This window comes from Durio zibethinus, chromosome 24, assembly GCF_047325235.1.
Source record: "Durio zibethinus cultivar Kanyao isolate XHJ-2024 chromosome 24, ASM4732523v1, whole genome shotgun sequence".
NCBI lineage: Eukaryota > Viridiplantae > Streptophyta > Magnoliopsida > Malvales > Malvaceae > Durio > Durio zibethinus.
Window position 1 is genome coordinate 17,186,897 of NC_143185.1, and position 23,849 is coordinate 17,210,745.

A 23,849-nucleotide genomic window follows, 5' to 3' on the forward strand; every position below is an offset into this window, starting at 1 on the left:
TCTTTTCTCTTTTGCCCCAAACAGCCACCTTAACTCTGGAAGATTTTTTTTCATAAAACATCCTTTGATTATAGGCTTAATTATAAAAAAAGTTTTTTTTTTTTTTACTAAAATCAAATTATTATTTAAATCTTTATCATTTTATTATAATTAATTGAATTTATAAAATTTTATTTTTATTCAATCTAATCTTTAGTTTGACCAAAATTAGTTAACACTATTACAATCATGTTATTTACGTAACTAAAATTTGTCTAATCAAATATTTAATTAAATAAAAATAAATATTTGAAGAATCAAATCAAATAAAATTAATGTTCGAAAACTCAATTTATTATAACAAAATAATTATAATTTAAATGATAATTTAATTTTAATTTAGGAGTTTTTATATTTAAACTTTAATTATACATTGGGAGCAATATAACTTATATTTTGGACTGAAATTGTATCCCGTTTATTAATTGAGTATGATTTGGCGATTGAATATGTTTAGTAGGTAAAATATAGGGAGATGAAAACATATGTAACTATAGTTATTAGAATTGAATCGGACATTAAATCGTTTAAAGTTTTGAATTATCAAATTAATGGTTTAATCATTGAATTAATCGAATTAATGTCAACTCAATTAAAATATTAAAAAATATATAAATATTTTAAAATTTTAAAATTTAAATTTTTAACACAAGTTAAAATTTAATAATTCAATCATAAAATTATAAATTTTAAGGTATGTCATAAACTACAAATTTTAAAATATAAAATTCATAGAACAATTAATTATTAGTTATAAATAAAGTTACTTAACATTTTATTAAAATCATATTTTATACTTTAATAGTTAGAAATAATACTTATATTTTAATAAATATAATAAATAATAACTAATAAATAATAATAATTATTTATATTTATTAAAATATAAATATTATTTATTAATATATAATATTTAATCTAAAAGAAATATTTATATATAAAATTAATAAAAAGGAAATATTTATATTTATATTTATATAAAAATTAGTAAAAAGGACATTAAAATCATTTTTATATTTTTATATGAATGTATATTTTTTAATTAATTTTGCATTATAGATTTTTTATTCATTATTATCTATCATAGTCAAATAATTAATCATTTTTATTAACTTTTTATTTTTTTTATTAATTTTAGATATTATTAATTTTATAATTATTTTTAATTATGGTATCAATTAATATAATTGTTTGTTAGATGATCTTTTCATGAAAATTACTTATTTTTACACATGAATAAGTTTCTTTACAATGTCATTATCCATATGTCTCAAAATATGACAACATATCATTAATATAAAGATATAAGGTTTTTGATAGCAGAAAATAAGAGTTGAAATGTTTATTTAGATAAAATAGTAGTATAAAAGTTTAATTAGATTATTTTAAATACTTGAAAGGTTTCGACAAATTAAATATATAAATATATACTTGAAAGGTTTTTTTTTTTTATATTTTACCTAAACTTTTTAGTTAGTATTGAACTAGTTTGTTTAAAAAAAAAAAAGATGTAATTTATTGATTTATAAATGTAAATTATCGGTTTACAACGGTTTTAAAGCGATTTAATTCAAAATTGGTCTAATTATAAAATCGAACCAATTTCAGCATCGATTCACTAGTTCAACCAATTGGACCAATGATCCAATCTAATTTTGATTATGATATTTTAAAAAAATAATATAATTTTAATATAATTTAATAACAATCATAAAATTTTAAATGACCTTAAATTTTTTAAAAACTTAAATTTGTCCTATAATAATTTTAACAAAATCAACCATATAAAATGAAAACTTATATTTATAAGTCCAAAAACAAGCTAATAATAAGGCAAAGCCAATGGTATTTCAGTTTAACTTATTTTCATTGCCAAAATCCACCTTACCCTTCACTGCTTTTTAAATTTCAGATAAGATGATAAGAATCAAATTATTTGTTTGGTTGCCATTCTTTGATGACAGAATAAGAGGACTATATCAATATAAAGAAGTCTAAAACAATACTATAATATACCAAAATCAAATTTTGTTTTGTAAACGTCGTAAAAATAAAAAAGAGATATATACAATATGAGATTGAAAAATTATATAATTTTAAAATTATGTTTTCCTTTACTAAATAGTTCAACTACTATAAAAAAAAAACTTTTAGATTATATTCGGTACCATTTTCAAAATTATCATGATAATTTAATTACTATAATAATAAAATCATCAAGATAATTTGATTATTGATGATCTTAATTTATTATATTTGATAAAATATTATAAATTACTAATGATTTTAAATTATTATATTGTATAAAAAAATAAATTATAAAATATTAAAAATCTAAAATAACCTTATAAAAAGAAAGTAAAAAATTTAATACTTATTAAATTAATAATTTATAAAATAATTAAATATTATTTTATAAAAAATTATAAAATATAAATCAATTTTGATGAAAAATAATTTCTAAAAAAATTATTAAATAATTTCATTATTTTTATAATCAATAAACATTTATTCAATTATAATGAAATTTAAAAAAAAAAATATCGATAGAAAAATAAATTTATGAAAATTTTTACTAATTAATTTTTTAAGACAATATTAATTATATTTTTTATCAAGATAAATTAATCAAAAAATTATTTTTTATAATGATAAAATTTTTTCATCCTTAAATTAAGAATCATATTGTCCCTCAAGGATGATTTTATCATCCCTATCATTTAAAATCACTACCATTTAAAATTTTTAAATAATTATGTAATTACTTAATTCAGATTACCGTGCTAATACCATTTAAGAGAAAATAGAAGAATAGATAAAGACTGAAAATTATTCACATTTCCCTACAAAAATATCAGTTCTCTACAGCAAAGCGAAGTGGTGAGCATCGTCCCACCAACAGTGGAGTCGAGATTGTTAACATCCCACTCCACCACCCCCAAACTGTTACCCAATCCCAAAACCCCAAAAGAAAACCCATATTTTTTCATTCAATTATTAACTTCTCTCTCTCCGCTTTCTCTTTTGGTTTGCTTCTTTTATCTTTCCTTATTCTTTCTGTAGTCTTCTACTGCCACTTTAGTTCCTCTCTCTCTCACTCTCTCTCTCTCTGTTCTTTCAGCCTTCTCTCTCTTTTTAACCTTTGTTTCTGGCGGATAAACCGGGGTCTTTGCAGATCCAGGAAAACCCAACTTCTGGTAAAATCTTTTTATTCTTATCCTTCTTTCTCTCTCTTTTTCTTTCTATCTGTAAAGTGTAAACTGGTACATTTGTTCATTTTTTCTTTGTCAGTTCTGCTTTTTCTTGTAAAAGAAAATTGTGTACTGTATTACTGCATTGACTTCTTTAGTCATGTTGATTAGGATAAAATGATGTGAATGTTCCTGTTTCTTCTTTCTGATCAATATTTCTAACCATAAGACCTCTTGGTTTGTTGGCTAAAATTTCTGCCTTTTCGTTAATTTGTCTTTGTTTTTGTTGCATAATTGATTTCTTTTAGCTGTTTCTTGATCTGGGTATGGTTTATTTTCACAGTTATTTGATCAATGTGCTTGGAATAGAAAATTTTTAAAGGTATGTGGATTTGGGTTTCTAGATACTTGAAAAGACTATAGCTTGTGATCTTCTGGCAAAGTATTTGTTATTGGGTCTTCATTTTCTTTCATCTTTTTCTTCAACGCTTGCTTCTCTTAATAGGAAATTCAGATTTTATTTTGATTGTTAAAGCCCTGTTCTTATTGTTCAAAAAAGTTTTTTTCCCCTTTGTTAGTAGTATTTGGCACTTGCATTTGCTAATTATTGAGGCCCCATTTCCGTTGGATTCTCATTTGCTACATGAATCTTTATTTTCTTTCTACGAGAATATCTTGGTTGATTGTCAATTAGCTTCTGTTCTCTTTTATTTTAGAACTCATATATTTTCAGTTATTTGTTTATAGAATCATTTTTATCCCTTATTGCTTGCAACTTCATATTTGGTTATGCTTTAGCAGGAAAGGAAGCAGGATTAGATGGAAGAGGATGACGATTTCAGACGTTGGGATGAATTGATTCCAGATGCCCTTGGGCTGATTTTCAAGAATCTTTCACTCCAGGAAAAACTTACTGTTATCCCAAGGGTCTGCAAATCATGGCAAAGAGCGGTTACAGGTCCTTATTGCTGGCAGGACATTGACATCGAACATTGGAGCCAACAATGCCGGCCTGAGACCCTTGATCGCATGCTTCAAATGCTGATAACTAGAAGCTCAGGTTCACTCCGCAAGCTCTGTGTTACTGGTCTCCCTACTGACCGGAGCTTTTCATTCATTGCAGATAAGTAAGGACATAACATGTTGCCATCATGTCTCTCAGTTGCATTTTCTGTTATATCCCTTTGGAATGAAAGTTACCACATCTGCAATTTATGACTGGAACAGAAAAAACTATATGTTTCTATATGTAGTGTATTCTTCATGAATTATTTAATGAGTTAAACTAATTTTGATTACTCACTTTCAGTTTAACAGGTTAAATGGAAAAGGCTGGCATTGGGTATATATTGGTGCTGAAATATTAGCTTAGGCAACTAATACTAAACAGAAAACTAGTACTTAGTTGGTTGAAGCTACTTGTAATTTTCATTTTCCTGTGATTTTACTGTAGTTTTGTGTTTTGAATATCTTACTGATAGAGTAGGGAACAATAACCAACTTAATCATAAAGAATCTGAAGAGGATTATAAGATCAGTGGTGACAGTCTGTTTTATTTTATGACTTCATTGTGGATATCATAAATCGGATTATTGCTACTGTCATTTACTCTTGTTTCCACCTACATCTAGTGCCAAATCTCTTCAGACTTTACGGCTGCCAAGAAGTGAAATAAGTGATTCAGTAGTGGAACAGGTTGCTGGGAGGCTCTCTTCGGTAACTTTCTTGGATGTTAGTTACTGCAGGAACATCAGAGCTTCTGCCCTTGAGGCAATTGGCAAGCACTGTAAGTTACTAATGGGGTTGAGGAGAACAATGCACCCATTAGAGGTAATTGACAAGCTGTCTCAAGATGACGAGGCCCTTGCCATTGCTACCACAATGCCAAAGCTCAAGCAACTTGAGGTGGCATACCTGCTTGTTAGCACAGAAGGTGTGCTCAAGATACTTGAAAACTGCCCTGAGCTTGAATTATTGGATGTGCGAGGATGTTGGAATGTGAAGCTAGATGAAAATTTTGTCAAGAAATTCTCACGACTGAAGGTGGTTGGACCTCATGTTGTGGATTGTTTTGGGATGAAGGGCTGGGATGATTGTTCAAATTATTCAGGTTCATCTGGTTACTTGGCCTGGGACTTTGTTGCTGGAGATGTTGGTATCGATTACGATGATGAGATATCAGATGGGGATTGGGAAGACGACCAAAGCATGGAAGATGTGGAAATGAGGTTCTACGACACTTTTGATTTGGATAATGCTGCGTTTGATTGGCCCCTCTCCCCCTGAGGTTTGTCCATAGCTTTTCGTAATTGGGTTGACAAGCTCAGTCAATGTTCACCATCACTGTTAGACCAAGTGCGGTGAGTACCTCTTTGCTACCACTTTGCTATGTACAAACATTTGTGTTTCTAAAGTAGTATATAAGCAAGTTATTTCTGTGAGTGTTTGTAATAAAACTTGTAATCTGCAGCAAAAAATATATTTCCCTAGTAATTGCGATAAATATCTCATAGCGTTTCCATCTTGCTATACTGTCCCTACAATAATTATACAATTCGAAGTGGGATTGCAAAGATAGTCCAAACTTCCATGGAATATCAAAGAAATTGATCAGATTGTGACAGAAAGGAGGATTGCCCTTTTTATTTTTTTGACTTTTGTCGATGCTTTACGTCTATAATCAACAAAGTCTACCAAAAGGTCAATTGAGGATTGGAATTGTCTGTTAAGCTTTTCCAATGCTTCATCATTAAGCCAAAGCTGTGTCCCCTGGTCCCTAGCGAAAGGAAGAAAGTAATTCCCTATATGCTCTTTGTAATCCATCCTTAAATAGGGTAATGATTTATCAAAAAAATCATTTTGAAGCATCCGATTCAAAGGCAGCTGCAATGCTCAAGAAACAAGCATATCTCCGTCTGAATGACAAATTGATGATAGTGGAATTCCATGTGGACAGAGTTATCGGATGAGGTCAATTCTTTCACTAATCAGCACATGTGAAGCATGGCTGCAGAGCAAGATCTAAATAAATCTTCTCATTCTTTGAAAAAACGATGGGAAGACAAACTAAAAGTGAAACAAAACTGTTAGTTATCAACTAGTAATTTCAGCAGCTGGATCGAGAGATCTTGTCACCACTCAAGGTGGTATACTCCATAATCCAGAAGAATGCTTAAAAAAAAAACTGTGAACACTGGTACAATTGATTTAGATCAATCAAAAAAAAAAAAAGATCAAGTACGTTATTAAATTCTAAGTTGATTTCGTATTTAGAGGGTTGGATCAATATACAATCACAGGTGGAATAGTCCATGTTCCAAGTGGGTACCTGAAAATTCCAGAGATAATATAAGTGCATCTGGGAAAAAGAAGGCGAACTTTCAAATTGAACATTTAAATATTGGCAAATTACTTTATTTATTGGCTTCTTCACATCTTCTCAGCTGAGGATCCAAAGTTTTAAATAAATTGTCATACCTTCAGCATCTGTTTTGTATTTTGCCTGAAGGAATAATTTCAGCACTCAAATTCAAACATTAAAGCCGATTGAATTTCCTTCCAAGAGTGATGTCATACATGCTAACCAGCATAGTTGGGGCTGTTGAAGGTCTTTATATTTTGACAAGCATGCTCAAGATATTGAAATTATTAGTATGTCATCCTGCAAGGAAGCCACAAAATTGTAAAACAAATTGGATAAATTAAATGGAACTATGTAGTCAGAACAAAGAAAAACCATCAAAGAACAAAAGTACCTCATAGTAAAACCTGGAGCATCATTATATCATCTGGGACTTGGAGTTGAGTAAAATTGAGACGATGCTTGCAGCATATTATTATGAAAATGAATGACAACATCAGTTACCCGAACAACATAAAAGAGAATGAAAAAAGAAAAAGAGAACAAAAGCAGTTGAGCATTGATTATATTAGAGCACTTGTCCAGGCTCCATTTGGAGTAAACACGCACAGAAGTGGACTTGTACACTTTTGCCAGCACTCATGCAGATGCCTCTTGAATGGCCTAAAGTATGCTACTGCTAATGTACATTCCTATAGGGTTTTATACCCGTTTCTTTGAATAAAAATTTCATGATCCAAAATGGAAATCTTCTATACCGTTGAAACCACTTAAATTATAGGTAAAATCAGAAAACCGAAAGGAAAAACACTAACAGATCATCTGATATTTCTACTAGGAACTCAGAGACTGACAGGAATTCCATATGCAAGTCATTAATATTTACAACTACTTCAAAGAAAATACATTTAGTCTCATGTAACATATATTACCAGAAATGAATTATAGAACATTATCTATCATGTCAAAGACTTTAAAGGTTATGGAGACATTTTAATATCATGATGTACCATATGAATGCAGACTGCACAACATTTCTAAGGTGCTTCAGAATACCTGCTTGTTATTTAAAGATTAAAACTATGAAGTCATTGTTATCAACACTACATCAGGAAAATTACCATACAAAAGAAACTCGAATACAAGAATCATTGTATGTGCTATCATAAAACTTGATGACAACCAATTAATCATTACAACAAAACCAATATAGTAAATCATGACATCAAAGACTTGTGACTTTGTCAAATCTGGAAGAATAACATAGCGCTTTAGACATGTCATTTTCCCTCCCCTTTTTACCCAACATGGACATCTTAGAAATAGGAATGGTGCACAAAACCAAAAGAGGCAGGTAACACAAACATGCAAAAGAAGCAAATGAATAAACAGGCTACTAGCAGATTACCTCTTCTCCCCTTAATTGATATAGAAGAAGATTCAGCTATGATAGTCAAAGGACTTCTCAATTCATCTTCCATGGAGATCGGGAAAAAGCAAACATTTATCCCTAAACATTTCTCTGCTGCATGATTTTCTTCTTATTTGGTTAGACGTAATAATAAACTATAAACATAATTAATTTAAGCAAAGCAGTGAGGATAAAGATGATGTAAGTACCTCCATTTTGCACATTAGTGCACAATATAGCTTTTTTTTTGAGAGCCCAGTACTAGTCTCCAAACCCAAATTCTTTCTGATCCTAAATCCATTGCACAAAGACAAATTAACCAAGTCCCCCCTCCCCCTCTTTTTCCTTAAAGGAAATAATAACAATATAGTAAAAAGCGTTACCCCTCCCCGGCATTCAAGTACACTTAAAGGTGGTTTGAATGGATCCTTTTCTAACAAATTCGCCAATGTTTCTGCCCAACCCTTACCTGCATCACAGAAAGAATTTCATTGGCAAATGGAAGTTGGAAATTAGGAGATTAACCTCTGAACTAGTTCTTAAGAGATCACAGTATTACCTTCTCAAATCCTTTTGCTAGAGCAGTAACTCCTGTTAGCATATACAGTCTCTTCTCATTCAAATCATCTCACTGCAAAAACAAAAACTATGGTTGCTGAAGAAAGGAAGACAAGCAGCCATGGTATCAGACTATTCAAATTTGATTGCTTTTGCAACCCTACATATTATGTTTCCAACAGTTCAGAGATTAATTCACCGCTTACTTCTAGAATGTCCTTTACAATGGAAGTTAAACAAATTTACTTCGCAAGTACACAATGGAAGGAATGGAAGCCAAGGCAAGGCTCATTCCTTCTTGGACAGAAAATTCATATGTCCTAGTGGAAGTATACAAGGGAAAGAAAATTCATCCAACTCCAACATCAACCTCCCAATGCCATTGCTTTGAAAGCCACACAACTAGCTGCGATAACTTAATCGCAATTTATGCAATATCCTTGCTTTAATATAAAGACTACTTATAAAAATGAAAATATTTCTTCAAATATTGATTATTACCTGATAAATATAGCTTTCAGTGAACGAAAGGGCAGGGAAATATTCGAATATCACAAGCGGGCCATTTATGTCCTTCCCATGAAAGATAAAATAAGATCTGCACTGCAAACACAATCATAACATCACCTGTCGGAAGTTGGAACCATTCAATATAACAAGTTTGTCTGAGAGAATATGTAAAATTTTCCCACCATCATCATTAATATTATTAATACATCCAGCGAACATTAACGCCTATAATACAAAAGATAGTGATTTAGAACTGTATAACTTGACACCACTCATAATTTTTTTTTTCTTTTTCAGAGCTTACGAAATCCTCAAGTGTAGAATTTACCCGTTCCATCGCATGGAGTCCCATCATTGCTACCTCCTCATGGTTTACCTGCAACGAAAGGCAATCCGTCTTATCAGGCGGATTATTAATCTCTTCAGAATCTGTAAAATAAAAAATTTCAAAACATAAAGACATGAATTTTACAAACCAACCAAATTTTCTTTTTTGAAATAAAAAACGAAAAAGGAAAAACAAGTTGACCCCTTTCATCAGTTTCCAAACTAACCCATTGTGATGCTTCTTCCTGAATGGTAACCGAATTCTACAAATTTGTAAAACAATTAACCAAAAAAGGGAAAAAAAGGAAATTAATCACTAGTGAGAAATGGGAAAAGCTTAACTTTTGGTATATATTCAGAAATTAAACTGAATTTGGAGTAAAGATTTAGTTCGTCGGGTGGTTGTAACTGGAAAATCGTATTAATAAGTTTTCAGAAAAATTTAGTTAAAATGAGATGAAAAGGGAAAAGGAAAAAAAAAGGATAAGAACAGAATAGAGATTACTTAGAGAAGGATGAGATTGGCGACGAAGCGATTGGAGTCGATGGTTGACGAAGAAAGAAAGTTATGCGATTGCATGAATGCAAGAGTACTTTGGAGTTGTTCTAGCTTCCTCAGTTCTTCCGTTGCTTCTTTTCTTCTTTCTCTGCTCTGCGTTTCTTCTGCAAATTTTTTATACTTCTTGCAATGCAGCAGCGATAGCATTCTGATCTGGCATTCTCAAGAGTCAAGGCCCTTTTTTTTTTATTATTGGCTTTAAGCAACATAAGTAAAGTTATAAATTATTTCAAGTAAAAGATGAAAACAGAAATTCTTCAAATACCAAAAAGAAAAATGGGGCAAAAAGAAAAGGTATGCACTTTGCATTGCAGGTGAGTGGTGCATGGTGAGTATAAAGCCTGACAACGAGATGTACAGATATAAACTATTTTTCAATATTTTATAGTAAAATTTGAGAAAATACAACAATATAAAAAAGAGAAAGAGAAAAATGTTTGGTATGATTAGCAAAATACCATACATATGCAAGCTAAACACACAAAAAAGAAAAAAAAAAAAAAGCCACTTCTTTCACCTTGGTATGTTACTATGCTCAACTAGAAATAAGCATGTCTCCCATTTTATTTCTTGTTTAATCCCTTTCTAGCTCTTCTTCCATCTTCAATTGTAGCTGGGCTGCATGCAGGGGTCAAGAAACAAGAACATTTTCAGGCAGAAAATGTTGATGCCCAAGCACAGCTCTAGTGGCATCTGTGGGAGTCCAAGTGCCTTGTATACTGAAGGATCGGACAAACTGTTATCATGCTGTTAATTACATTCGCCGCGACAAACTCTGCTGCATTCAAAACCTTATGCACTGTCATTGCCAGATCCCTTGCTTGTACCAAAAGGTTGAGTCTTATGGACTTCAATTGTTTTGCCTCCTCAGTCGATTTGCAAGCTTCAACTGTATCTTTCTCTTGAATAGGTTCCCGCTTGTCTTCAAACAACTTTGTCGACTTCCCAATTGCAAGGATTAACTCGAGTTGTGTTTGCTGTTGCTCCTACAGAGTACATCATTGGAATATTAGAAGTTAAATTACTTTTAACAGAGCAATAATATTCCCAACGGCAAACCATGTGCTTAGTTAACCATTAATCACATGTTGAGAATCCAAAAGCCACAGGCATGTATTGTTATTACTTAGTCCTAGTTCCTCGGAATACTAGCGAAGACAACAACAAGGTTTCTGTTGGTACCATGATTCTGGAACAACATGCACGGAACCCAGTTTTCTTGGCTAAGAATCACAGCTCATGTACTTTCTGTTGGTTTAAGAGGGACTTAAGGCTTTGCTAAATCCTAGCAAAACTTTTTAAAGAGTTCAAAACTACCCTAAAAAGACAGAATAAGAGTTTGACCAGTATTATTTAATCTTTCAAAACCCTTTGGATCAACACAGAATATAAGATTGTAACTAATAAAAACCATGTTGAATCTCCTTAAAGCCCCATTATGGAACTCCTATATCAACCAAGCATTATTACTAATGAGTTCAGAAAATTAAAGAATCCACTGATGTAATCAAACAATGCTAAAATGTTACCTGCATTGCCAGCAAAACTTTCTGAATTTCACCAAGCTCCTTTTCCAGGATCTCTTTTTGCCCTGCTAATGCTTTAGTAGCCTCAGAATTCTTTTGAGACAAAGCTGTAGTCTTCAGACACAGTAAAATGGTTAGAAAGTTATAAATATAAAAATTACAATAAAGTAGTAAATATAATTTGTTATCAACAGTTCGTCTTCCCATTTACTCAGTCAGTAGCAAGGGTGCTTAAGATCTTAACTATTATCGCATTGGAGTAACAGCTAACAATAGTTTATTCATCTATATCAAGTCAAAACTGAGTTACATAGACCAAGGGTCCATTTGAGATTGATTGGTAAGATTAAATACGGTAGTAGAGATAAGATTTGTTATTGTAACAAAAAAGATTAAAATCAATGATGAAAATTTATGTTTGAATGTAAATATAGCAGTTACGATGAGATGAGATGAATTGTAAAAAGAAAAAAATGACTTATTAAATTAAAAATTATATGTAATAAAATTTTAAATTATTTAATTTTTATAAAATTAATAAATTATTAAAATTTTATTAAATTATTTTTATATCAAATAATAATATATTAATAAATAATTAAAAAAATAATAATATATTAATTAAAGAATTTTTTTATTATATTAAATTAACAAAATTATTTTTTAAAAATTTAATAAAATTTTTTAAAATTTTTAAATAAAAATTTTAAATTTAAATTAAAATATTAAGATATTTTTGTCTTTATAATATAATTGAAAGGATAAAAATGTAAAAAAAATAAAAAAGAGAAAACGATGCGTTTCTTGACTTCACCTAAAAACTCTAGTGAAAAGAAGCTATATTTGCGTGGTGCGATGAGATCAAAAAAATATTTCCGCGCGATTTACACAGTTTTTGATGCAAAATGAGTGCGTTATTGTAATAATGAAATTAGAATTAAAGATAAGATATATATTTGAATATAAATATAATAATAATAATAGATTAAATTATAATAAAAAATAATTATTAAAAATATTTGATTAAAATTTATGTATAATAAAAAATTTAAATTATTTAATATTTATAAAAATTCACAAATAATTAAAAATTATTAAATTATTTAATATCAAATAATAATTTTATTAATAAATAATTAAAAATTAATAAAAATAATAAGATATCAAATAATATATTTTATCATATTAAAATTGTTTCACATTTTAAAAAAAATATCAAAATAAAATAGGAAAAAACTAAATTGTAAGGATATTTAAATATTTATAATATAAATTAAGGGGTAAAAAAAAAACAAAAAGAATGGCCTACCAAAACCCACCTTTGTAATAATCTGTTGCGGTATAGCATCCAAATGGATGCTCAGTGCCGATTGGCATAACTTTTCCTGGTAACCGCGCCTCCATTAGGGTTGTTTATCAATCCAAATGCACCCTAGAGATGACACAATTAAATAGAACATTTTCCCTTTGTAACATGGATGCACACTTTGCACTCAACAATACGAAAAGGCTTTTGGACACACACAAAGACACCCCCCTTATTGAATAACAATTTTTTTTCGAAATCAACGTTGATTTGAGTAACAAAAAATTTAATTCTCTTTAAATAAAATTTTGATTTTAAATTAAAAAAAAAAAAAAAAAAACTCTATAGAGCTTACATTTTTTATGAAATCTGACTCATAAAAAATTATGGGATATGCCACTTTCCATATAACTGGACCACTCTAGGGATATTCCAACATTGACAAGTTACTTCAGTGCCTGTTTTCATAACTGCATCTTTCTTTCTTTAACAGTCACCACAACTTATGCCTAAATTTATGGGCTAGTAAGCAAGCTATTGAGAGAAATTACTAAACAGCAGCTTAATTAAATTAAAATGGTTATTGTATGGCTTCTGATATCGGCTTGGCAATTCATAGTTTATTGAACATTCAATTCAACTTTTCTGGATGAGTTGCCATTTTTCTGTCTCAAAGAAAATCCGAGATACTAATGATTGGTAAGTTCTAGTAAAGAAGCTACTGAGAAACATTCTCTCCCACCTGACTAATTTAGAAATTTTGTCAATAAAGCGGACATTTAGCTCAAAACCAAAATGCATCCGCCACTGCCGCCTCCTAATCCACGCGCCGATCGCAACCGCACCCACCATTCCGACAACTCCGCATTTCCATCTGAAAACAACATAAACGACCGAAACAACAGCCGAAGAAAAAATTCACAAAAATTCAGCGATTCAGAGAAGAGAATCTAAATTGAAATCATTAAAATTAGGGTTTTGTTCTAGTGAGGTGGCAACTGAAGAATCTGTTTCGTAGGCTTAGAGAAAGGAATGGGAAAAAGAGTGCGGGGTTTTGAAATTGAGAAAATTTCGGGTCTGGAAATGCAAAACTAAGGAATTCGAGAGGCGGCAGCTGAGATAGTATCGGAGGAAATGAATTAGGGTTTTTGATATAAGGGTTAAGCAAGGAGGTGAAGGGGTGAAGAGACTTTGTAACGGAATTGACATTGTCGTTTCCGAAGTTAAAAAATGTGTTGGTCCTTGCTTCTGTTAGGGTTTGAGGTGGATTTGAATTGAAAGGGAAGACATTGTTAGAGGTTTTTTTTTCTTTTTTTCGTGATAGAGAAGAAAGACGGCCATGAATTCAACAGTTTGGCGCAGGTGGGCCTATACGTGCATGTTAGCGTGGCAAAGTTTAAATGAGGTTAAACTGCGCCAAGGAGGGCTATGGCCATGTGTAAACTTTACATATTTTATTTTTTATGTACGTCTTAATAAAACAATAACAATAAATTATGTCTTATATTTCACAACTTTAAAGTTAATTATATAAAAAACCAAAAATAAAATTATTTTAAATCTTATATCCAAAAACTCTAGATCAACCTTATAAAAAATTAAAAAAATGAATCATGTCTTTTGTATAATTTTTATATTAAAACAACATTTTCATCAATTTTTTTTAACTCTCATATAAATTTTTATTCTTTGCATCAATATCTTCTATCATCTATCTCTAGAAGTTTTGGTAGTTCTTAAATTCAAAAGTTCATTTATTTTAATTGGTGCATAGATAAGCTTACGATTTATATTTCTAAACCCTCTCAAACGAACTCTTTCATTTTTTTCTCAATTTAGACTTATTAAAGGTATTTTTAGGTCTAAAAAGCATTTTGGTCATCTCTATCATTAAAGATTGTCAACAGACAACCAGAGATATTTTTTATTTTTAAGCTAATATGATATATAAGATAATACATCAACTCAGCTATGTCATCATTTTATCTTACAAATCCCTCACCTTTCACCTGTAAATGGAGCTATCCAGATACTATCAATCCAATCACATTTTTTTTATCATTTTAGATTTACTCAATTTAAAGCTTGAAACTCCAATACATGCTTTCATAAATCTAATTTCACATTAAGATCATCGTTAGTTTCAACAACTAAAATTATATTATCGACAAATAACATACCCCATAAGACTCTATTTTAAATATGTCCAGTGAGTTCATCCATAACTAATGCAAAAATAAATAAATAAATAAACTTAGTGCTAAACATTGATGCAATCCTGAAGTAATGGAAAAGCTATCAATCAAGCCCCTAAACATTCTTACATTTGTTACAACTCTTTTATATATATTTTCAACCATGTTGATGTATTTTAGAGGAACTTATTTTTTGATTAAGGCCCACTAAAGCACCTCTTGAGGAGCTTTATTGTATGTTTTTTCTAAATCAATAAATATCATATATAAATATTTCTTTCTTGCTTAAAAACCCTTTAACAAAAGTTTCAGTAGGTGAATGTTACTTTTGATAAAAATATAATGCAAACAATAATAATTAATGAACTTAAAATTAAATATAAACAACAATAAATTATAAGGAGATAAGGATAAAGAAATCAAATACAATTATTTATAGAGGTTTAGTACTTCTCCACAAGGCACCTATGTCCTTTCTTCTTGGTTGTCCACACCAAGGCTTCAATCCACTATTCTTGAATTGAAAATTATAACCTATCTTTTTCTTTCTAAAGCTTAAGATAGAAACCTCTACCTTTTGTAGTATTATACCAAATCTCACTACAAAGCTCTCAAGATGATACCTCACCTCTTGTTCTCTTTCACCCTTGTATATCAAAGGTAATTTTGCAAACAATAAAACAACCTCTCTAAGGTTAAGTGTTTGCTAAGTTTAAGTACAAGAAAATGATGAATAAACAAAAAAAATAATTTGGATACAATAAATACAAACATATAGACTTTGAAGCTCTAAAAACTCTTGATTATTTAAGAGAATGAAAATATGGCTTGTTGGCTCTTGCTCTCTTGATTCATGAATTCTCTTAGTGTGTTGGAGTGCCCAATTTATAGAGAAATTGAAGAAGTAGTCGTTGAGGAAGCTTGAGAAATGAAAGTAGCCGTTGAATGCATGAAAAAAATTATGGTTTGTGTGATTCCGCCCAGACCCGATTGATTTAATTTGAGAATAATTAAAGCAAATAAAGCTATAAGACTTAATGAAATCTAGATTGAAGTTTAGAAGCAATTAGGTAAAACAGGGATAGGATGTTAATGACTTTTTTAACAAAATTTGGCATACTTAGAAGATATTAAAAGAATGGAGGATAAGTATTTTAGTGTTTTTATACAATAATAATAGTTATATACAAAATTGTTCAAACTATTGAGAATAATACTTATGAGTCACTATAAAATTTTGAGAAATAAAAATTGAATGTAGGGTGTAACATAAGATCATTGTTTTTTAAAATTAATTCAGGTTTATGTCACAATACTCCATAATAGAGGAAATTCACTATTAGCCTTGAATTTATCTTTATTTTGAAATGATAAAATATTAAAGATAAATAAACTTGATCAAAATTTAAAAAAAAATTTATTTAATACATGTTTGTAAGTTTTATATTTTAGTACTAAATAAATGATTTGATTTTCAAAGTTTAAACAAACCTTTCTTGGTTTCATATTTCTCAAACCAAATTTATCTTTAAAGATTATTTATTTGAGCTTAAATGAAAGTCCAATTGTTGTTTTTAAAGTGAATTTATTTATTTTAGATTTAATACAATTTTGATAATATTGGTTTTGAGAAAAAGATTAACTTAAGAAAGTTGTTTTATAAGAACAAAATTTTTCAATATTGAAATTATTTTATTTTTTTGTATTAATTCATAAAATTTTAATATTTGAATTTTATATGGTTGAAAAGCTCTTTAAGTCTACTTTCTAATGAATTAAACAAAATCCAAATCCAAATTTAAAAAAAAAAATTTTGAATTTTTACTAGACACTCTGCAATTGTCAAAAAAATTGCATAATAAGTAACTTTGAAAATTCATTATAATTCATATTCAATAAATTAGGTGATAAATTTTATATGGATAAAAAACCCTTTAAGTTTAGTTTTTAAATCTTCAAACAGTTTATGATTTTAATTTATATAACTCAAGATATGATCAAATTAATAAGTAAAATACAAAATATGAGATAACCACTTAACCATTGATAAAATCAATCCTCTCATGAAAAAAATCAATCGAATCATGTTTTTTAAGCACTATTCTTTTGTCACCCTCTTTTATTCATCTCAAATCATTAAAATCTCTACTCTTTTTATCTCTTAATAATTTTGAACACTTTTTTTCCTTATCTCTTATCTTTAGTTTTCTATATAATTCTTCATGGATATTAACCTTTGAGTCTCAAATAACTTTTTTGACTAATTTTTTTTGTTGTCTTAATAAAAATAAAAAAAAGTAAAAGTAAAAATCAATTTCAAGTAATTAAGGGTTTTTTTTTATACAAAAAGCATTTTTTTTTAAAAAAAAAGTCATATGCTAAAGATTAAAAAAATTACAAAAACCTAAACTTAAACTTCAAATAAATATCAACTTTTAAAGATGATTGCAGATTTAAGTTTCATATTCGAAAAGTGCACGGTACTATAATCATAAATTGTCCAAATTATTAAGCTAGAAAGTTTGATACTTTTAGCAATGTCATTCAGTTGATAGTAGATGATACAAATTGCATATGGCAAATAGAAATTGTCTGTTTATAACCTCTGAACAGACTGGCATAATGCATTGACATTATACTTCCTGGATGAAACCATTCAAACTTATTAAATATGTTATCACAAGCTCAATCGTCTTCTAGTAGTAAGGCATGTATCGCATAGGCCTCCTGAATCTAGGAACCTTCCTGCAATTGAGTTTGTGAAGAGGGGAAGGGGGTGAACATAGTAAGAAAAATGAAAGAATGCAATGTGTGAAACGAGGAAGAGAGTCAGTCCATGCACCAGAAGAAACATACATACCCGTATCCATAAGGAGAGTAGAAATAAGGTGGTACATAGGGTCTCCTGAACCGCTGGCCCATATAAGGATTGAAACGCCTTGGACGGTACTGCTTCATCCCAGGAACATTAGTCCTTTTAGGCAAAACCTGAATATCACAAGGAATACCCAAAATTTGGCAGAAATATGTTACCGATACAACTAAAAAGCCTTCATTATCAGGATCTCCAGACTTATTTTTTACTAACAAAAGACTCAAGTTTCTTAATATTTATTAAAGAAAACACGTTACCTTCAATTGGCGGCCATGTAATTCAGATTCATTCAGCACAAGTGCCTCTTGAACAGCTTCTGCTTCCAGGAACTCCACATAAGCAAAGCCTTTTGGTTGGCCAAACTTGTCAGTAAGGATAGTCACTCTGTTTACAGTGCCACAAGATTGAAAATGCTGCTGCACTTCTTCAGGTGTGCATGCATAATCAACCTGCAGGACAAAATTCGACCAAAGGTTTTCAAAGAGAAATGCGAGTCAGACAGTAACAAAGGAAAGCTAGACCATTCATGCTTTGGTTTTCATGATGTTTTCACCTTATCCCTTGTGCAGCTACACAGGATGAGAACACATTAAAAACAACATTGTTGACACATTTTCTTTGGGGTCTAGGAAGTGTCAAATTTAGTAAAAGCATGGTATCATGTTCAATTAGCAGTACATTGACACATTTTATGTGCGGTATAGGTAATGCCACCATTCCACTCCTATTTACTCAAACTCATTTAAGATGTCTAATGAACTCCACAAACCAAGCCCAAAACAGCCACTTTTCAAACCACAGTTTGACAAATTTTCCATGTGAAATATCTGGAGAGCAACTCAACATATTTCCAACTTGCTATCATGATGAATATAATTGTGTATATAATACACATCACCTACCTACAAATGCCAATTGCTCAATATCTAACCCATGCATTATTTATATCACATAGCTTTTCTATCATATTGTCAATGACCTTAAAGCAGTAAAAACATGAAGACAGTAGCGAACTTCAAAATAAAAGGGTAAATAAAATAAAATAGGTCTTTGGAAACATGGTACTGAGGAAAAGCAGAGTTTGATCACAACCTTACATGGGGATAACCACCAAAATACAAGAAAGAGAACATTAAGGGAAAGAATCTGCAGATTAATGAAAACCAAACATATTTATCAAAAAGTAAATAACTGGAAAAGAGTTTCCTTCAACCGTTATATACATTATGGAATGTCTAGGATCCCACCAGCAGAAGAAAAGCATTGTAAGAGTCAATTATCAATGAAAATAAAAAAAGAGAATACATGCAGACACTTCTTAAAAGAAAGGAAAAATATATTTTATTAAAAGTATAAAAAAAGATTAAAAAGAAAAAAAAATCAAAGCAACAACTAATGGAGCTAATTATTACAAGAAATCACAAAAAATTTATTTCCAAAAATAACAGGCAAACAAGATTTAAGGCTACAAAGAAGCGAACAAATGCCTCTCACCGCATCAGCCAAAATGACCACAAATTTGTGAGGCTCCAAACTCCCATGACCACCACCTCTGCCAACAGCAACGAGGTTCTTGGTTCTTGCAAGTTAGATAGCAAAAGTTGACTTGTCTTTGCTCTTCAAAATAAGTAAATTAAATCCCTTGCAAGTAGAAGTTGAAGCATGTTAGGTCACATGCTCTTTCATCCATCCAGTCCAAACAAGCCCAGTTACACCTTTCAGGTACACATATCTAACGCTTTCACCCCCTACTTTTCCTAAATAATTCTTTTTTCATATAAACTAACAAAAATTTCCCTCATTGATTTTTTTTTTCTTTGAAAAATTTTACATTTTTTTTCTCCGCATTTTTTCTCGTTCAACGTGTTCTTCCATTACTTTTCTTTTTGTTCTTTTTCTCCATGAAAATAATTGAATTTTTCTCCTCATTTTTCTCACTTTTTTTTCTCTTATTTCCATTTTGAAATTTAGCATATACAAATCATGTTCACTTTCTTTAAGTACAAGGCTATCTAAAACCAAAATAGCTTTTGGCCCACCCTCAAAAACATTGTAAATATTCCAGCGATACACACAGGGAACTCGAGGAAAATTAACAACCCTGCGATCATAGTAAGACATATAGGTCAAACCATGATTCTATAGCGGAGATGTACCCACATCCAATCCAAAGTCAACAAGAAATTAATAGACAATTAATTTTAAGCCATTTAGTTAAGCCCCAGACAAAGCAAGCCCTAGAAAAAGTATAGGCAGAGAGAAATAAAATGAATAAGTCATGATTAACTGTTACTATAGGCAGCTGCGAAAACATAACAAGGAGAAAAATAGGAGACAAAAGGTCTTGAATAAAAGATAGCTCATATTTATACATATTTGGTTACGGGAAAAAGGGTATTAGTACTTCAAGAATTTGAAACAGACAGCTACTTCATCCTATGGATAACTCAAAAGGGAAACAAAAAGGACACCACAGTTAAAAGGTTAAAAATTTAGGAAAAACCAGTGGTTAAATTAAAAAAGGGATAATTCAAGATTTTTAAGAGAAGGGTGAAGACTATTAATAGAGGAGAGGAGAAGTCCCCTCAACTGATGATAACTGTGAGGTGGCATGCCCAATTATGTGGGACAAATGCTTCCTAATTGCAACAGCTCATGTAGGACGAGTACAGTGGTGTATCCATTACCCATATTTTGTTTTCACAGCTAAAGAGAACACTTTTCAAAGAAAATGTTAGTGCATCAGGTCATGCATGGATCTTTATATGGATTTTTGTTCTACTTTTCTCCTTTGGGTTTTTCACAAAAATAAATCTTAGAATCTGGGAGTTTTAGCTGTCCCAGCATCTTCCCTAAGCCCTTGGAATTTCTTCCACAATCAGAAGGAAATAATTCTAAAACACAAATCATTCCAATTGGTATAATTCATATGAATGATAACAGATCCTGAAAATCTCAAGCAGAATAACCATGTATTGAATGATGTCTCAAGTTTTTTATATGTCAGTATTCAATGCAAGCATATACCCAACAAAAGAACACGGTGATGCAATTCAGATAAGAATGCATGGATCTATGTCTCAATTTGGAGGAGAAACTTATACGCAACAAAAGAAAGCAATGATTCATTTCAGGACACACATACTCAATGTCAACAGTAGGTTGGGAAAACATAATAAGGATAAGGAAAACATATCAGCAAATACATCTATGTTAAAAATTAATCCCTATATTTAAACGAGTAAGATAACCAAAAAGATAATAAGATAGTAACACTCAACTTATTTTTAAGAAATATCAAAGATGTTAATATGGAAGAACAGTATCGGCATAAAGATGCTATTTTAAAAGGACAACATGTTACAAATTTTAAGGGAAAAAAAAAGATATTCTCGTTCTTACATTGCCAACAAAAACTGATCGTGAATCTGCTTCCTCTTTGCTTGCCTGATTAGCTGCTATGCTAGAAGGATCTGTGTGCAATATTTCAATTAAAACTTGAAAAAAGGGATTTTCTTTTTTTACTTTTCATAAATTTTAAACTTAGGTTGAGATTAGAAAAATTGGCTCTAAAATTTAAACATAGATCAGAACCTTCAAATGTAGATACAATTAACAAATATCCATATTAAAACTCTTGGTTAGAAATCTCCACTAAAATCTATAAAAAAACTAATACATTAATTCAGTAGAAAAAATTGAAATAAAACTCTAATTTTCAATTTAAAGAAACAACATTGGAGTTTCCGCTTGGGTAAAATCAACCAAATTCAACAAAAATAACAAAATCTGGAGAACTAAAACCTAAACCCTAACGTCACACCTTTAAAATAAAATGCAAATCACATAAAAATTCAATAAGAAACTAAAAAGAGAAAAGAAAAGACCTTGAACAGCACCCATTTCCTTCTCGACCTTGGCCTGCATTTCACGGAGAGCCGCCGCTTCATCTTCCATTTCCTTCAATCGTTTCTTCATCTCATCCAATTCCTACCACGATCAAACAACAACAACAATAATTAAAGGAAATTCTTCAGTTAGGGTTTTTTTTTATAATTTACCTTGACGGCGTCGTCATCGGCGGCGGACATGTCGACGTCGGCGTTGTGAGGGTCCAAGTCGCCTTCCATCTCTCCTTCGTCGGGTATTTCTCCTCCGTACACCTCATGCTCTTCTTCCTCCATTTTCTTTTCCTTTGTTTTGTTCGCGTTTTCCTTTTTCCTCTCTCTCTCTCTCCGTTCGCGTATGCTTCTGGAAAATTTCTCCCAATTCTGCTTTCTTGTTTCAGTGAATGACTTTTATTGGAGAAAGGATTTAGCTCATGCGATCAAAGCCGTACAATGAAGGAAGATCTATGGTGGTCCCAGGTTTATCCAAAATCTCCAAACGGTGTCGTTGTTGCTGAGATTTCTTGGGTTTGACCATCTTCAATTCTACTGGGTTGGATATTTTCTTTGGCAAGCCCACCGCTCAGATTAAAAAATAAATAGTTTTATTTATTTAAATAAGTATTAAAAGGAAAAAAATCTATATATTTTATAAAAAATAATAAATAAAAAAAACTGAACGTACAGTTTTAAAATATAGAAAAACAATGAAAACAATTATAGATAATTAGATTGATAAAATTTTAGATTTAAAAAAAATATATAATCTTTGAAATCATATGATATTTGAAATTTTTTATTTTCAAGATATTTCATATTTAGATTTATTTTTTTAGTTAAAATTTTTTTTTATATTTTAATTTTTGAATAATTATTATAATCTCTTTGATGTATATTTCAATTTTAAAACATGGTGTAATCCTAGTCACAACCACCTTGTTCATTTAAATTTTTTTGCTTTGAAATATTTGGAACTTGAAAGGAATACTTTTAAAGGTGTTTTTTTTAACAAAAACGTTTTAAATTTTTTTTTTCATTCATTTGGTTTTTGATTGAAAAAAAATTTTAAGACGTTTTTAAACAAAAACTCTTTAAAAAAGGTTTTTTTTTTCTCATTCATTTGAAACTTAAAAGAAAATATTTTTAAGGCATTTTTCAATAAAAATGCTTTAAATAATTTTATTATATTTTTTAAAGAAAATTATTTAATCATGGTTTTAAGGTGACTAAAAACTCTTTAAATAATTTTGTTCATTTTTTTTAGGAGATCATTTAAGACATTTTTAAACTCAAACGCGTTAAATGATTCTAAAAAACCTTAAATGGTTATCGTTTAAAGTGTCTCTTTAACTTAATATTTATTTGAATAATGATTTATTTAAAGTATTTTTCATGCTAAACGACATTAATTACAATATATAAAAAAATTTTAACAGTAGAAATTTACAATTGACTTACAGTTGCTTTTAGGCATACTTTTTAAAATGATAATAATTATTTTATATTTTTTTATTTAAGTTAAATTTAGAAATAATATAACTTTTTCTTTTGGATTCTTATAATACCATAAAGAGATATGAGTTTTTTATTTTGAGATTTTGGATATTGTTAAAAATTTGTTATTTTTTCTTAGAATGAAATTATTTTGAATCAAATATTAGAATCAAATATCTATCAACAAAATTTTAAAAAAAAATTTATGAATTCTCTCAAACCAATCACAACTTTATATCAATTTAATCAAAAGTGGTTAAGTGGTTGTAAATTATATTTTTAAGAAAATAAAGGATTAATATATCTTTATTAATTCTTTTTGTTATTACATGCAAAAGCTTTTTTGTAAATTCAGTATCTGATTTGATGTCAACTCATGGCATCAAACTCGGTAAAAAATTTATGAGAGGTTCTAAATACATTTCCATTTTTTCCCCAGCATTTTATGTTTTTTTTTTCAAAATTTTTAGATGAAATTATTTATTCAATTTTTTCATTTTAATTATAAAGTTTTTGGATATATATTTTTGGTAAGTTATATAATTGTTTGAATTTTTATATCTGTTAAATTAAAAAAAATTACATTTAGATTTTGAAAAAAAGAGTTGA

The 23,849-nt window shown here is 29.7% G+C and overlaps 3 protein-coding genes across 13 annotated transcripts; 1 reads left to right on the top strand and 2 right to left on the bottom strand.

Annotated features, from left to right (window-relative positions):
* The first annotated feature begins 2,863 nt into the window (after positions 1-2,863).
* LOC111316975 (F-box protein FBW2-like) lies at positions 2,864-5,734 on the top strand. 5 transcript variants are annotated; one of them, XM_089753670.1, is made up of 5 exons: positions 2,917-3,066; positions 3,161-3,236; positions 3,574-3,612; positions 4,032-4,357; positions 4,863-5,734. In XM_089753670.1, the coding sequence occupies exons 4-5, from the start codon at positions 4,050-4,052 to the stop codon at positions 5,515-5,517; spliced, it is 963 nt and encodes a 320-aa protein (XP_089609796.1). In that variant the 5' UTR covers positions 2,917-3,066; positions 3,161-3,236; positions 3,574-3,612; positions 4,032-4,049; the 3' UTR covers positions 5,518-5,734. The 5 variants fall into 5 exon arrangements, with proteins under 5 accessions (XP_022774988.2, XP_089609796.1, XP_089609797.1 ...); XM_022919253.2 differs by lacking the exon at positions 3,574-3,612 and having other exon boundaries at positions 2,864-3,066; XM_089753671.1 differs by lacking the exon at positions 3,574-3,612 and having other exon boundaries at positions 2,926-3,066; positions 4,029-4,357.
* Positions 5,735-6,253: 519 nt separating this feature from the next.
* Positions 6,254-14,106, bottom strand: LOC111316976 (uncharacterized). 7 transcript variants are annotated; one of them, XM_089753678.1, is made up of 14 exons: positions 13,532-14,089; positions 12,803-12,915; positions 11,487-11,590; positions 10,475-10,943; positions 9,904-10,105; positions 9,626-9,661; positions 9,400-9,500; positions 9,063-9,164; positions 8,563-8,634; positions 8,387-8,472; positions 8,213-8,294; positions 6,987-8,117; positions 6,644-6,892; positions 6,254-6,559 (listed from the first exon to the last, which is right to left on the bottom strand). In XM_089753678.1, exons 2-4 carry the CDS (start codon positions 12,885-12,887, stop codon positions 10,641-10,643), a joined length of 492 nt encoding a protein of 163 aa, XP_089609804.1. In that variant the 5' UTR covers positions 12,888-12,915; positions 13,532-14,089; the 3' UTR covers positions 6,254-6,559; positions 6,644-6,892; positions 6,987-8,117; positions 8,213-8,294; positions 8,387-8,472; positions 8,563-8,634; positions 9,063-9,164; positions 9,400-9,500; positions 9,626-9,661; positions 9,904-10,105; positions 10,475-10,640. The 7 variants fall into 7 exon arrangements, with proteins under 7 accessions (XP_089609804.1, XP_089609802.1, XP_089609801.1 ...); XM_089753676.1 differs by having other exon boundaries at positions 6,709-6,892; positions 6,987-8,114; positions 9,063-9,159; positions 13,532-14,065; XM_089753675.1 differs by lacking the exon at positions 9,626-9,661 and having other exon boundaries at positions 6,709-6,892; positions 6,987-8,129; positions 9,400-9,447; positions 9,904-10,110; positions 13,532-14,106.
* Positions 14,107-17,470: 3,364 nt separating this feature from the next.
* Positions 17,471-22,132, bottom strand: LOC111316979 (polyadenylate-binding protein 2). The gene is made up of 6 exons (XM_022919258.2): positions 21,921-22,132; positions 21,747-21,849; positions 21,262-21,332; positions 18,117-18,308; positions 17,845-17,972; positions 17,471-17,729 (listed from the first exon to the last, which is right to left on the bottom strand). Exons 1-6 carry the CDS (start codon positions 22,041-22,043, stop codon positions 17,681-17,683), a joined length of 666 nt encoding a protein of 221 aa, XP_022774993.1. The 5' UTR covers positions 22,044-22,132; the 3' UTR covers positions 17,471-17,680.
* Positions 22,133-23,849: the final 1,717 nt, after the last annotated feature.

Bases quoted from the DNA above. Each gene is read 5' to 3' on its own strand.
- LOC111316976 (XM_089753675.1), bottom strand. From the start codon at position 12,887: ATGGAGGCGCGGTTACCAGGAAAAGTTATGCCAATCGGCACTGAGCAT. The intron at 11,591-12,802 runs GTGGGTTTTGGT...TGAAGACTACAG, and splicing joins CGCAACAGATTATTACAAAG to CTTTGTCTCAAAAGAATTCT. The intron at 10,944-11,486 runs GTAACATTTTAG...TGTACTCTGTAG, and splicing joins AAGTTTTGCTGGCAATGCAG to GAGCAACAGCAAACACAACT.
- LOC111316979 (XM_022919258.2), bottom strand. From the start codon at position 22,043: ATGGAGGAAGAAGAGCATGAGGTGTACGGAGGAGAAATACCCGACGAA. The intron at 17,973-18,116 runs GTAACGTGTTTT...TGTGATATTCAG, and splicing joins TACATGGCCGCCAATTGAAG to GTTTTGCCTAAAAGGACTAA. The intron at 17,730-17,844 runs GTATGTATGTTT...ACTCAATTGCAG, and splicing joins TACTCTCCTTATGGATACGG to GAAGGTTCCTAGATTCAGGA.
- LOC111316975 (XM_022919253.2), top strand. From the start codon at position 4,050: ATGGAAGAGGATGACGATTTCAGACGTTGGGATGAATTGATTCCAGAT. The intron at 4,358-4,862 runs GTAAGGACATAA...ACCTACATCTAG, and splicing joins TTTTCATTCATTGCAGATAA to TGCCAAATCTCTTCAGACTT.